The following is a 14,626-nucleotide window of genomic DNA, read 5'->3' as shown; positions in this document are numbered from 1 at the left end:
TTGTCTCACTCGGCCCCCTTCGCAGTCAGCCCTCATCTCGGTTGATCTTTTCACTCTGCCCCCTTCGCGGTCGGTCCTTCTCTCGGTCGATCTTCTCTTTTGACCCTCTTCGCGGTTGGCTCCTCCTCTCGATCGATCTTCTCCCTCGGCCCCCTTCGCGATCGGGCCCTCCTCTTGGTCGATCTTCTCACTCAGCCCCCTTCGCGGTCAACCCTCCTCTCGGTCGATTTTCTCACTCAGCCCCCTTCACGGTCGGCCCTCTTCTCGGTCGATCTTCTCACTTTGCCCCCTTCGCGGTCTGCCCTCCTCTCGATTGATCTTCTCGCTCGGCCCCCTTCGTGGTCGGCCCTCCTCTCGGTCGATCTTCTCGCTCGGCCCCCTTTGCGGTTGGCCCTCCTCATGATCGATCTTCTCGCTCGGTCCCCTTCTCGATCAATCTTCTCCCTCGGTCCCCTTCACGGTCGGCCCTCTTCCCCTTCGTGATCGGTCCTCCTCACAATCGATCCTCTTGCTTGGCCTCACCCCCATCGCAATTGGCCCTCCTCTCGGTCATTCCTTTCACTCGGTCACCCCCATGGTCGATCATCTCCCTTTGTCTTGGGAGGACACTTCCCATTTTCCTTCTTATTCCCTTCGTTGGACTAAAGCTGCACTTGGAAATGGGAGACTACTGACATCGATGGGCCTACAAAAGGTTTTGGCCTACGACTTAGAGCTCATTCACGGTTCAAGTACTAAAGCCCAACACCCTTGAGAACCCAATGTTGAACTAGGGACCAATGGAATCTAAACACTTATCATGCAGGGAACCAATCACGTAAGCAAACAAAGATCCTACAGAGTTACTACACCACACATCAGCCATTAATGAGACTCCCACAGCATTAAATACGACAACCCCTTCACGTCGGAACAGGTAGCCTCACCGTGAACAATGCAAGCTAGAGTATAGACTTTCGGCCAACGCGACAGGTCGGATTGGACAAGGAAATGATGGACAAAGGATATAAGGAAGTTTCCAGGACACAAAAAAGGTTAAGTTCATCATTCTTGCTCTCTCTCTCTCTCTCTACACAGTCAATCTTTTCTATTCTAACTTGATCGTCGGAGGGTCCGTTGGGGGACTTCCATTCCCCGTCAGACCTTTTTGCAGGTATCATCAGAGAGCTTCGAGATCGGTAAAAAGGTGTTGGAAGCGTGGGTCTGCCCGATTCGCCCTCCGTTGGATCCACCACATCATCAGTTAATATTATACATTACATTTATATTTTATAGTTTTAGATGGAGTTACAGAACATGATCCTCTTAGGTAAGGGATCCACAGAGAGAAAAGATTTTTTCTACATTTTTCAATTAATACTAAAAATGTAGGGTTACTTGTATTCTCTTCATGTTTGTTAGAAATAACTCTTTAAAGTTCATTATTGTGAAGTCGATGAAAAGATTTGTTTTTATTTTATTTTCAAATCCCATCACCTATAAATAAAAATAAAAACACTTGAAAATGTTTGTGAATAAGTCCATTTGAGATGACCCACTTATCCCACCAAAAACTATCAGGGCCTGTAAGCCCTGATGTTGTCATGACCCAAACCCGCCCTTATGGGTTTAGCACCGTAACCGGCTAGTAATCCGTGGATTACCAATGGCCTCTGAACAGATTAACAAATAATAAGGGGCTGCGGAAGTAATAATACAAAATAGACAAGGTCCAATGAGCTGTGATGACGTACATGGGATAGAACATTTCGAAACTTATATATATATAAACATGTCAGTCCAGATACACAGTATTTACAAAATATTTACAGAGGTGAACTTCCCAAGATCTAACTATACAGTGCTTACACAAAGACTAGCATGAAAATAAAAACAGCCCTGGCATTAGACTTCGGACGGAACCTCCTCGGGAGGCACAACAGTTAGCTGACCAAAAACAGTACAAAAGGGCATCAACTCTGGCCCTGGTCGTGTGTCGGCTCACCTACATACATAATATAAACTGTGAGCGAAAGCCCAGTGAATAATAACAGAGTAAAGGGGTTATATGAATGATGTCCATCACAAGTTAGAATCCAGTATTTAATTCAGAGCATAATCAGACTTCAAAACAGAAACAGATTCATATACATTTGCATATTCAGATTTTGCATAAGATCATACGTGATACACCCATTAGCTATCAGAACAGATTGGTCCAGAGACCCACATACATAGTTGGTACCAATGACCACAAAGGTCCATAACTTGTGCGCAAGTAGCCATGGTATTGTTACCTCCAGGCAAGGGCCACGTGTAGATTAGCCGCGGTATTGTTACCCCCAGGCGAGGGCCACATGCAGATTGGCCGCGGTATTGTTACCCCCGGGCGAGGGCCATGTGAACTAAGAGTGCCACAAATACTTTTTAGAAGATTGGACATTCATTCATAATTCATAAGATAGCATCTCAGAAAACAGATCATACAATACCAGTCAGAAAATACTTAATCTAAACATAACTTTATAGAGTTATTACTCACAGTGGGCTCGGAGACAGACAAACAGAGCAGATCGATCAGACAGGACGCAGCACGTGACCTACACAACACATAACAGATACACACTTGAAACACACGTTCTAATTGTACAAAACTTATTTTGTTGGCTCTTAGCGTGTTTCTAATCTCTTATCCTCATTACAGAGTCTAAAACATGGCCTTGGAATGTCTAAGATGGAATCAGAATGCAAAGATGCGCTTTAAAACACTTTTCAAAATTTGGCTGAAATAGGGGTCTCGCTCGAGCGTGGCATTCTACGCTCGAGCGGAAATGCAGACAAAAGGAATCCGCTCGAGCGTGGAATACTCCGTTCAAGCAGACTTCAAGCTACAGCAAAAGTGCTGGATGCAAGAAATTCACGCTCGATGGGCGCTCGATACCCGCTCGAGCATGAGACACAAGTCCTCGCTCGAGCGTGCATTACCCCGCTCGAGCGGACTGTAAACACAGGCAAAGTATTGGATACACGAAATTCCCGCTCGAGCGTCATTTTACCCGCTCGAGCGTACTTTATGAACCCAGTATGTACGCTCGAGCGTGGAGTTCCCCGCTTGAGCGTGAGTCCAAAATCTGGAATTTCCAGATTCGAACCTCAAGCTCAAAACTCAACTACAATGCATCAAATTCGATCCTTTTGGGCTAATTTTCTGGAAACACTTGTAAACTCATAATATGACATGTTTCAAAGATCAATTTGAGAAATCAAAGCCCAAAGGTAGTTCAATTAAGCACAATTTTCAAATAAACTTCAAGAACATGATGGATATGTAACATGCATGAATCTAATCAACCTCAAGGCTTCCAATTCATGCTCTTAAGAGCCAATTCTTTCAAAAACAAGATGAAATCATGGACTTCAACCAAAATGTAGACATGTATGCAAGAATCTCCATGAAAACAACTTTAAACTCCAAGATATGCACATACATGCATGATTTAGCTCTAAATTCAACATTTTAAGCCACAACTAGACTTCTATCACTAATATCACCAAGGACCATGCGAGAACAACTCAAATACATAAGTGAGAGGATGAGTCTCCTGTCTTAAGTCTTGAATTATAGGTGAGGAAGCTCAATTTTGCAAATCTTCTACCAATTCCTCAAGTCTCCAAGCCAAAACTCTTGATGAAGCTAAGTTTTCACTTCTCTCACTCTCCTACATTTCTTGGTCACAAAATGGCCGAGGAAATGTTATGAAGAACTCCTAATCAAGATTGGACAGAGTGGCCCACTAAGGGACAAAAGTGTAATTACGAGCATTCACTAAATCTATGTTTTATCAAGCATTATTTAATCTAATTTAATCGCTCCGAACTGAATTTTAATTAAACCTACCATAAAATTCTATAAATCCTAACTAGCACATAAATCAAGTCGATTTCTGATTCAGACGCCGATAAGGCTTTCAATTCGCAATTTATAGTCAAAGACATGAACAGATCATTTTATCACAAACAGATAGAAACACATAAATAATGCAATACACATGCAAACAAATCCCAAATCCTTCCTAAATTACTATTAAGCATAATTAATCATGAATTAGCATTAATCGGAGGTCGGGGTCATTACAGATGTGAAGTTAAGTTGAAGTTGAAGTTGAACTGAATTAAGCTACTACTTTCTTTTTTACTGTAGACTTTTGTGAAAATCAGTAATAATGCAAGATTTTTTTGACATTTTAAACTTCAACATCAAAATGAGACCTTTATCTAATAGTGCCTTTGAAAACGGGAGCCTCCAACAATTAGAATATTTTCAAATTTTTTTTTGTGGGCTAAGTGCGTTAGGTTTTTATTTTTGGCAATCCCGTTTGACAAAACTCCTTTCAGTTGTAATTTTGTTCAACTTTTATTTCAATGAGGCTATGTGTTTTTAGATGCGAATCCAACCCGAATTGTGCCTTATAGAGATGTTTCAGGAGTTAATTCTTTTATGCTTGCCACTTCGCTGACTATGTCGGGGATCGAGTTATTCAGTTAGCTCGCAGGGGTCCAGGGGACAGCACCCCTTGGCGGGGTCCGGGCAACCCCCCAGCGAGGTCGAGGGACAGTGCCCCCGAAGCCAGAAACAAAATTGCAATTGAAGTTGCTTGTCCACTCGAGCGGCCATTTGTGCACTCGAGCGGAGAATCTTTGGTTCCAAAAGTTTGAACTGTCTGCAAAAGTATTGGAAGTTGTATTTTTGCGCTCGAGCGTCAGTCCGCTCAAGCGGCCATTCTTGCGCTCAAGCGAAGATCGCGGATCAGTTTTCTATAAATATATGGTTTCATCCGTTTTGAGGGTTACGACTTCCAGATCTTCTTCTTGGATATTAGAGTTTATATCTAGAGCTTCTTTGCTAGTTTCTTTGATGTTTGTTTGAGTTTAAATCTGGTTTGAAAATTAATGAATTTTGTGTCTCTATTTAGAGGCAGACAATCTTCAATGCATGGCAAGTAGATAAGCCAGATGGGAAACACAAAGTTCGTGAGATTGTGTGAACATAACCAAAAGAGTGTTTGGGTAAAATGATGGAACTTTGTGATTAGAAAATTTTCATTATAAGTGTGAAATATATCATGTCATTATGTATACATGGTATTACAAACTAATGAAAAGCTAGCATGTATGTATTGGCCTTGACTTGATACATGGCTCGAGGCTATTGGTTTAAGAATTTGTTTAATTCTCATTAGTTGATTGACATTAATTTAAAATAAAAAAGATGATAATAGTTGGTTGGGTTTAAACATTATTAATTGGGCCAAGTATCAAATCCATACAGCTAACTTAAAGATGGGATGGAATTGTCTTACTTTCAAGGTATTGGACTTTCAAAATCATGCTGCAAACAAGTTAACTGGGCCCTCCCAGCTCAAGTTTGGTTAAAAAAAAAAAAAATTTGAATTTCTTCGGTTTTTTTCTCTCTACTTCTTCAAGATCATCTTCTTCTAATCTAATTTCTTTCGAATACAAGTACATATCTATTTATGCATACATAGAAAGATTACCCACCATCAAAAGCCTTGTATTAGAGAAATTTCAACAAACCTAGATAATGAAACTATACATACAAATACAATTACATATATCTATTTATGCTTATATAGAAAGATTGAGATACAATAATCCCACAACTGAATCTTCTCCCTCTATCTTCTTCTCTCTTCTCTCTCTTTTAATTTTCTGTCTGTTTTTCTCTTTCTAGCTGTGACTACACAAAATCCAAGAGCTTCTTCACCCTCAAACAATCTCATCAAAGAAATCATCAAGCTGGCCATTGATATTCTCAGTCCTTGAACTCAAAACCCCAAAACAACCCTTCAAGTTGTCCACTCTCTCTCTTATCCCAACCTCTACTTCCCAATCCACTACCACTCTATATGAAACACACATCATTGTTCAAGTTTTGAAATGGCAGATTATTTGGGGAAAAATCAATGAAAAAAACATACAGATCAAGGCTTTGGTTCGCGGGGTCACCGGAGCTCTGGTTTGTGGCTGAAATCGCAGCTTAAATCTTCAAAGTAAGACAGAGGGAGAGAGGGACAGACCGTTGATGTTCGCCGCCAACTTTGATTCGCCACCGATCATCGTTCACCAGAGCTTTGAAGAGGGAGGGAAAAAATGAATGAGAGAGAAGCTCTGTTGCCGCGTTGAATGAAAAAAAATTCAAATTTTATTTTTTTATTACCAAGCATTTGATCTGAGCCGTAGACTTTGGCCAAAGTGACGTGGCCAAATCCTGGCCCTTGATAGTAGAAATGGCTGGAGAGATACAGACTCGTTACAACCTGTTGTTGCTGATATTGGTGTTAGGGATAGCAATGTGGGTTAATGGGGTGGATATTAATTTTCCATCCCCATTCTCCTATAATTATTTTTCCTCATTTCCCATACTACCCTCTCCATCTCCTAATGGGTTTGGATTTACAACCTGCTGTTGCTGATATTGGTGTTGCTCTTGGCTTGCCTGCTCAAGGCTCTTCTCCTGATTCTGACCATATCTATTCTGAGGTCTCTCTCTCTCTCTCTCTCTCTCTCTCTCTCTCTCTCTCTCTCTCTCTCTCTCTCTCTCTCTCTCTCTCTCTCGTGCTTGTTGGTTTCTATTTAAGTGTGACTAATGCTGTAATTAATTTGAAAATACTATATAAATAAAATAATTTTTCTTATCAGTGAACACAAAAACAATGTCTTAATATGGGTTCTACTAATTTTTATGTTTAGAAATTCAGTTTCATATAGCATTACTCTAATTAATTTTGATCTCTATAAAGAAGTTAAATAATTGTGTTTTTAAGTCAAAGAGACCATTAAACAATTTGATGATGATTATAACTTGATAATGTAGTTATCAATTCAATTTGTGGGCCATACAATTTTCCAAAATTCATGTCACGATTGTTTCCTAGCCTTTATTCACAAGCACATGGAGTTGAATCAACTTGTTCATAGCTATCAAAGTGTCAATGGCTATCAAAGAGAGAGATATATGCTTGAAATATCGAATCCCATGCATATGCAACTACTATTCTATCAAGGTCTTATATGGATTAATTGGCTAGGGGGGCACATGGTTTTGTACCTCTTGTGTTCCTCAGGTTGCATTAAAATGGTCCTAATTGTGGGCGGCATGCCCTCGTCCACTTAAAAGAGTAATGCAATGGGAATTCACAATTAGATCTTTAATCCGCTCATCAATCACTTAATTGTGTTTAAATTTTAAGTTTTTTTAAAAAAAATTGTGAAGAAAAAGGAAAATAATAGGAAGCATTGTATAAAATGTAAATTTTGCTATGTAAAATATACTTTTTACCTTTTTTTTTTTCTTTTGCTTTTGCTTTGCTTTTCGAAGACCTGAACAGTCTTGAATTATTAAAATTCGATTCCTTGGTCAAATAAAGATTCCTCCATCGTTTTCATGTTTTGGTGTTTTGCTTCATTTCAAGTTGAAAATGGTGGCCTTTAATGGTGAAGCCAATGATATTATTTTTTATTTTATTTTATTTTTTTGTTGTGGACAAAATTTGGTTTGGGTTTGGGTTTGGGTTTGGGTAGTGGATGGATCACCTCCCGGTACAGATTCGTACCTATTGATTAGGACATTTTTGGTCCTAGGCCTTTGTGTATATATATATATATATATGCCCAACACAAGCTTGGAATGATTCACAAAGATAGGTGAATTGAACTCAAAAAAATTTCTTTGCAAATTAAATGTGGCTAAGATTTAGTCATATCATATTAAATTTAAATGTACGAAATACTTAATTTTTTAAGTGCTTTTTAAAATGAAAGTCGCTATATATCACTAAAATATTTCATTAGAACTTGTTGGTCTTGTTCTGTTTGTTTTTCAAAAAAAATTTTGGAAAAAATTATCTATAAGCAAATTTTCACGAGTAATAAAATCAAACAAATTTTTTCAAAAAAAATCTCAAAAATTTGTTTGGTTACCTATTTTTCAAAATCACTCACTCTCTCTCTCTCTCATACACATCAAATCAATTACTTTTTTTGAAACTCTCTCCCCAATATAATTTTCCAAAATCATTTATGAAAAAAGGCAAACCAAATAAATTTTCATACTTTTTATCTAAAAAAGTACTCTATAAAAACAAACCAATATGATTTCCATTACTTTTTAAAAGAAAAAAATTACGTTTCAATATAAACAAATCAAAATAATTATGTCTTTATAAAAAAAATACAAGTGAATTTGTGTACGGTGCAATGAAAAGCGCATGGGACAAAACTATCATTTGTGTTTGTACAAAAGTGCAATTGTTTTGAACAATAATGACCCGAAACCCCGTTTCTCTCACCCTCTTGACTCCCTCTCAACATGATTGGTCAGTTTTTTTTTTTTCCTCCAATCACCACCCGCCACATGTGTGTAGGGTGGTGGAGGTAGTGATTGGAGGGGATCTCAATTTTTGAATTGATTTTTGTTAAAACACAACTTTTTTTTTTATTATTATTTAAAAATATGCTCAATCATGTAGAGAGAAGGACAGAGCTTGAACAGCTTATAAAGTTTGAAAAATAGAGAGAGAGAGAGAGAGAGAGAGAGTAAGAGTAGTGTCACGCCCCAAGCTCCGTGACAACGCCGCACACTCATTTAAGTGAGCATGCAAGGCTAAGAGTCCAACACATAACCAACAATGTAAAATACTCCAATTAAATCCTTAATTATCATAATGCTGAAATCGATAAAAATTGATTATTCTTATCGTATGAAATTATCCACCAAGTTCACTAATAAAATCCATTAACAAAATAGTAATCCAAGTACTTAAATCATAGTCCTACTCTCGGCACATTATGATAATTATCCACCAAGTCCACTAATAAAACCCATTAACAAAACAATAATCCAAGTACTTAAATTATAGTCCTACTCTCGGCACTCTCACATGTAAAAATCCCGCGCAGCTCTACTCTTCAGAATCTGAAAAAAAATACGGGTAGGCTAGATAGCCCAGTAAATAACCAACCATCACTGCTAGCTGGATCAAGTATACAAAAATAAATAAATAAATCGATAACCAATAAATATAATTTTTTCTACAGTTCAATAAATGAACAATTATTTGTAAGGTGGTTTCATAGCTAAAAATAAACAATGTACAATACATTTTAAATGAAAAGCCAACAAGATAATTCAAAGTAATTCGTTGTTCAAATCGATGGTTCGATATTCAGATGGTTCAATGATTTGATTCACAAAACCCAAGTCTTAATGACTACGGTCACTTAGCCTGTGACAAGGCCCAGAACCACACATAGGCCGGTGGTAAAGCCCCAAAAGAAACTAGTTTCTGTGCCAATAAATAACCCCCATTGGCTAGGATCCAAATCATTATCAGACTAGAGTGATGTTCAAAATTCAAACAATACACAACTTTTAAATAAAACATTCGATATTTTCAGAATAAACGTTTAGTACAATTTTCAGAATAGTTTAACCAAATATTCAAATAATTTTCATAATAATATTCGATGTTGTTTTATACTTGACCCATATTTTATTTTAAGAGAACATGAAGGCTATAAATAAATATTTATGATTTTAAACGATTCGATAGGAATAAAAAAAAATGAATCAACAGTGATAGAGGGTTACTTACCTTCAAACAGCTAAAATAATATTTTCCAAGCTAATCTCAAATTATCAAGATCCACCTCAATCTCACAAATCTAATAAAATATTACACCGCTTAAACAATTATTATGTGCACCCATCCATCTCTTCTTGTAACAACAATAGAATAAATTATCCCAATAGTCTATTAGGAACTCCCACGATTTAACAAAGCCACCACGGCTTCAAAAATTCTCAACCCATATTATTCTATTATTGTTTATATACATGTAAAAATTTGTAATTGCTTATAGTCAATCGTGTATCCCACAAATACACCATCATTAAACTTAGCCCATCACATATCAATCTCAAAATATGAACCACCCAAACGGAAAGCAAAATACACTCTAAAATTGAGCAAAATCGAGACCCCCAACATAGACTACATCAATATATCTATTTAATCATATATGCCCATAAAATCATCTATTGATATATTAACACCAAAATCATAGATAAGAATACAATAAAATAAATCTTACCTTAAGTAATGAATAGAGAAAAATCACCACTCTATGAATCCTCCTTCTTCACTTTGGTTTTGTTTTCTTTTCTTTAATTTTTCTTTTACCTTCTCAAACCCTAGCCGCCTATGAAGCAATTCCCAGTCTCTATTTTGTTTGTTTCCCAAGACTTAAAGCCACAATAGGTGGGCTTATTAACCTAATTTCTCAAAGTTACAAAATTACCCATCTAAGTAATAGAAAATATAATGCCATCTCATAACTAATTCTTTGATATTAATAAATGACCCATATAAATTAATTTAATTACTAATCTATCCAATAAAATAATCCTACACACAATTTGGGTTTTACAAGTAGCTTCCCTGCATGTACAATTGGCTCTCTGGTTATTCCTCCTCCAATCCAAGTCACACTATAATATACCACACTATGTAATATAACAACTATTACAAACAACAAAAACGACACAATTTTAGAGAGAGAAAGAAAGAAAGCTTAATGAATAGACAGAAAGCAGAGAAGAAAAATAACTAGTCAAAATTTATTTTACCCCTTTCGATTTGAGGTTGAAACACTTTGGGTATGTTTGGTTTGAGTTTGAGAGATGAGTTTTAGAGATAAAAAGTACAAAAAGTTGTTTGGTTTGGTTTTTTTCAAAAGATATTTTGGAAAATTATTTTGAAAGAGAGTTTTGAAAAAAGTGATTGATTTGATGTGTATGAGAGAGAGATTTGTTTGGAAAAGTTGTAAACCAAGCAAGTTTTGAAAATTTTTTTTGGAAAAATTTGTTTGGTTTGATTACTTTTGAAAACTTATTTGTAGAGAATTTTTCCTAAAAATTTTTGAGAAACACAAACCAAACAAGGCCTTTATACCTTATGATTTAAATATAGTCAGAAAGTATTTCACCTCAAACCACAATAGGATAAAATGAATTTCGGCCAAAATAAAATGTATGCATGCATGTTTGAATTATCACAACAACACAACTTAGTCCTCAAAAATCCTTGTAAAAATCAAATACATTTTCAGGTCAATATTAATAAAACAAATTGTGAAATATCTTTCTAGTTCTTAGCAAATGGACCAAGTGGCTTGGTACATGTCTCCAATATTATATTTTTGTTATGTTGAACTAGACATCATGTTCTTCATTTATTCATATATGTATACATATTTTATCAGACAAACCACAAAACCATAATTCATTTGAGAGAGAGAGAGAGAGAGAGATGGGAGCGATGAAGAACAGGGCGAAGGCAATAATGGGGGAAGATTTTGTGAGGAGGGGATTAACTTGAGCAGGGGACCGCCAATAGCATTTTTATTTTCAAGCTTTTTTTATTTTTTATTTTTGGTTTAAAAAGCAATTAAAAAAAAACAGCAGTTTTAGATAATGAAGATATTAGATATTCCTTTGGAAGAGTTGGAAGAGGCAATTATATAAAAGAGTTGTGAGCGTCAGAGAGACTCTGGCGCTGAAACAAAAAGAGGCAAAACCAAAATTTCGTACTAGTAAGAGAGAGAGAGAGGACCAGCACACTAGAGGTACTCTTTGCTTCTCTCATGGTCCCCAAAGTATTGAAAAAAAGCTGGTATTCCATCAAAGATTACATGGTTGGATGCATTACTACTCCATGATGGTGAAAAGTGTGTTAAATTTGTTGGGTGAGAACAGTCTTTTTATTAAAAGAATAAAATGTCACACAAATTTGATTATTTTTTCTTTAATAAAATTTTCTTATTCACTGAAGTAGTCTCATTTTATATACTATTTTTTTTTTTTTTTTTGGTTACTGGCAGTGGCACTAATCATATTTTTGTATTAGTCTCATGTCAGACACTAAAATTTGTGTAACATTTTTCTCACTAGAATGTTAATTAGTTGAGTGTGTATGAGAGAAAGAAGGATAGAGATTTTCTTGCAACTTTGAACCTATGCAGAGATTTGATTTTTCTTATGAACCCAAAAAGTATATTAGCTTTAATTGTTCTTTTTAGGAATTAAATGGTGAAAATGAAAGGCTTTGTAATCAACTTACAACTTTTATGTGAAATCTAGGAAAAATATTTATAGTGGTACAGCGAAAAAATACCAAACTCTTTGAGGTCAACCAAGTTCATGGGGTAGGATCGAGCCCCAGAATTGCCTCTCCCTCGTTCATTCTCATGCACCAAAAACATGATCTGAAATTAAATTTTTTGATCACAAACTGAAATTAGTACATCATTGTGGTTAGAGCTGTCAAGCCCAAGGATTAATGAGGGTCTTAAGTATGACATGTTAGACCACATATATTTATATCATAAAATAGAAAGGATAAGGGTTGATTAAGATGATGATGATGATGATGGTGTCCCATGCATCATGCATGGCCCCTAATCAATCATGAAAATTACAATTCAATATACTGACATGAAAGTGCAACTGGAGTACTGTACTTTATATCCAAATTGGAGTTTTGATTTCTTCATGATGTTGAACAATGGTGTGGGGGATGATAACTTAAAGATTTCATCAAGATGTAATCATGCAAACATTTAAAGTATGATGATCTAAGAATGTAGCTATATGTATGTAGACATGCTTCAATGTAGCTTCAAATTACTTATGTTGTGACCTTTGTCATATTGTTTTTAAAAAAATCAAGGTTAAAGTGATAAGGGTCACTCTTTAAACTAATAAAAATTAAGTCAGGTTTATTTCGCATTTTGGTAAAAAATAAAAGAAAACTGGAACAAGATTATTCAATATAAAATTCATGATGATCCGTACATACTTTGTCTTCTATTTTGCAATTGTAAGTTTCAAGGCATGCATAGATCCAAGTTCTTACTATTAAAATGAAATTCTAATATTTCATGAACTTGTGTTTTGGGAATTATTAAATATTTTGTATAAAAATTATAATAAAAAATCTACAATCTTTTTAACATGTACCTGTAGCAAGACCTTTAGTTTTTTGGTCTTAGTCATGCATTATTTATTTATTTATATTTTGTAATTGAAAAAAAGGGCACATGACATAAGATAGAGAATAGAGAGATTGAAAGAGGCAAATCAGTTTCCTTGCTTAAACATCAAGTTCTGTCACAGGGTGTAACATAACACACCTCTATGAGGAAAAATCCCAAACTTTATACAAATCTAACCCGCAAATATTAATGGGTTTTTGGGTTAGATTAGAGTCATCAAACAATCAAACCTCCAAAAGGGTTTTAAAAATAAAAAAAAAAAAAAAAAAAAAAAACAAGTGAAGAAAGATGTTAAAAAAAGAGCAGCAGTACTTTTTAATACTGCTTCATCGTAGTCATCTCTCTCCAAAGAAATAATCATCACACTCTCTGTTAAAATATTTACCATCACCTACCACACACTTACCATCACCTACCACACACTCACCTACTCCTCACCTACCACCACCATCTCCACTTCACACCTCCTATATATAGGAATCAATGTAAACACTACAATATCAATCAATATCAATCAATAATATTACATCATTTTTAACATGGTATCAGAGCAAGGTTAAGACCTTAGTATTTCTCGCTTCACCGGCGGGCGGCAACCTCGCCTTGGCCGCCCGCCGGACCTCAACCTAGTCCGCTAGAATCTTCGCCATCACCTTCCTCACCATGGCAGCAGCTTCCCTCTTTCTCCATTTACTCGACGAGCTGAGTTTTGCTTCCGTGCATTGGGATAAGATGGCTGATTACCCACACCTGCGGCACCTCTATCGGGAGTCTCATCGCCTCGAGGCTTCAATCTTGATCTTCCAGGAGTGCCGTGGCTACCATCATACGAGTTCTTTCCTTCCCAGGAAGGAGATGCACTACCTTTTCCCACGATCTGTGCTTGATGATGCGGATGAAGTGGTGACCGTTCTATGCTATGTTCAGATCCAACACTTTGTCTTACAGGTTGGCCAGAACTTGATCCACGCCCTCCATGACGTTGATGTGCTGACTCCCCAGAAACTCTCCTGCCCATATTGTCATTACGTGCGGGGGATCCAGTGAACTGCCCAAGGTCACCATTTTCCTTGCTTACTTGATGCTCATGTGCAGTCCATCGCCATGTCCGCCGGACCTCATGGTCCCACCCAGCAACTACCTCTCCGTCATCTTCAACATCGTTCAAATGCAATGGCTCAGCAACATCTACCTCTGTTTCTTCAGACTTCACATTCTCGCACACCACGTGCGTATTGGCCATTGTTGTGTCGTTGTTGTTTAGTTACACTTTTTTCCCTCCACCATGCCGAATGCAAAGCCCACTCCATTTCTTTATTTTTTTTTTTCTCTTTTACTTTCCAGACCACTCACTGCCACACACATTGCTTTGCCCATGTATATCTCTTTTCTCTCTCTCTGCCACTTTCAAACCCTCTTTATCTTTTATATATATATATATATATCTATATCTCTTTATTATACTATATTCCCAAACACTCATCACACGCATGCACATGGCAGACACCACTCA

At 36.7% G+C, this 14,626-nt stretch overlaps 1 protein-coding gene across 1 annotated transcript; it reads right to left on the bottom strand.

The window, feature by feature from the left end:
- Positions 1–13,683: 13,683 nt before the first annotated feature.
- Positions 13,684–14,425, bottom strand: LOC145819898 (uncharacterized). The gene has a single exon (XM_082913881.1). It carries the CDS (start codon positions 14,354–14,356, stop codon positions 13,772–13,774), a length of 585 nt encoding a protein of 194 aa, XP_082770007.1. The 5' UTR covers positions 14,357–14,425; the 3' UTR covers positions 13,684–13,771.
- Positions 14,426–14,626: the final 201 nt, after the last annotated feature.

The sequence above is a fragment of the Camellia sinensis genome, chromosome 2 (assembly GCF_055761805.1).
Source record: "Camellia sinensis isolate YWXY chromosome 2, ASM5576180v1, whole genome shotgun sequence".
In the NCBI taxonomy this organism is placed as follows: Eukaryota; Viridiplantae; Streptophyta; class Magnoliopsida; order Ericales; family Theaceae; genus Camellia; species Camellia sinensis.
This window is presented reverse-complemented; position numbering and strand designations above follow the sequence as displayed.

Excerpts from the sequence above, each read along its gene's own strand:
- LOC145819898 (XM_082913881.1), bottom strand. The coding sequence starts at position 14,356 with ATGGCCAATACGCACGTGGTGTGCGAGAATGTGAAGTCTGAAGAAACA.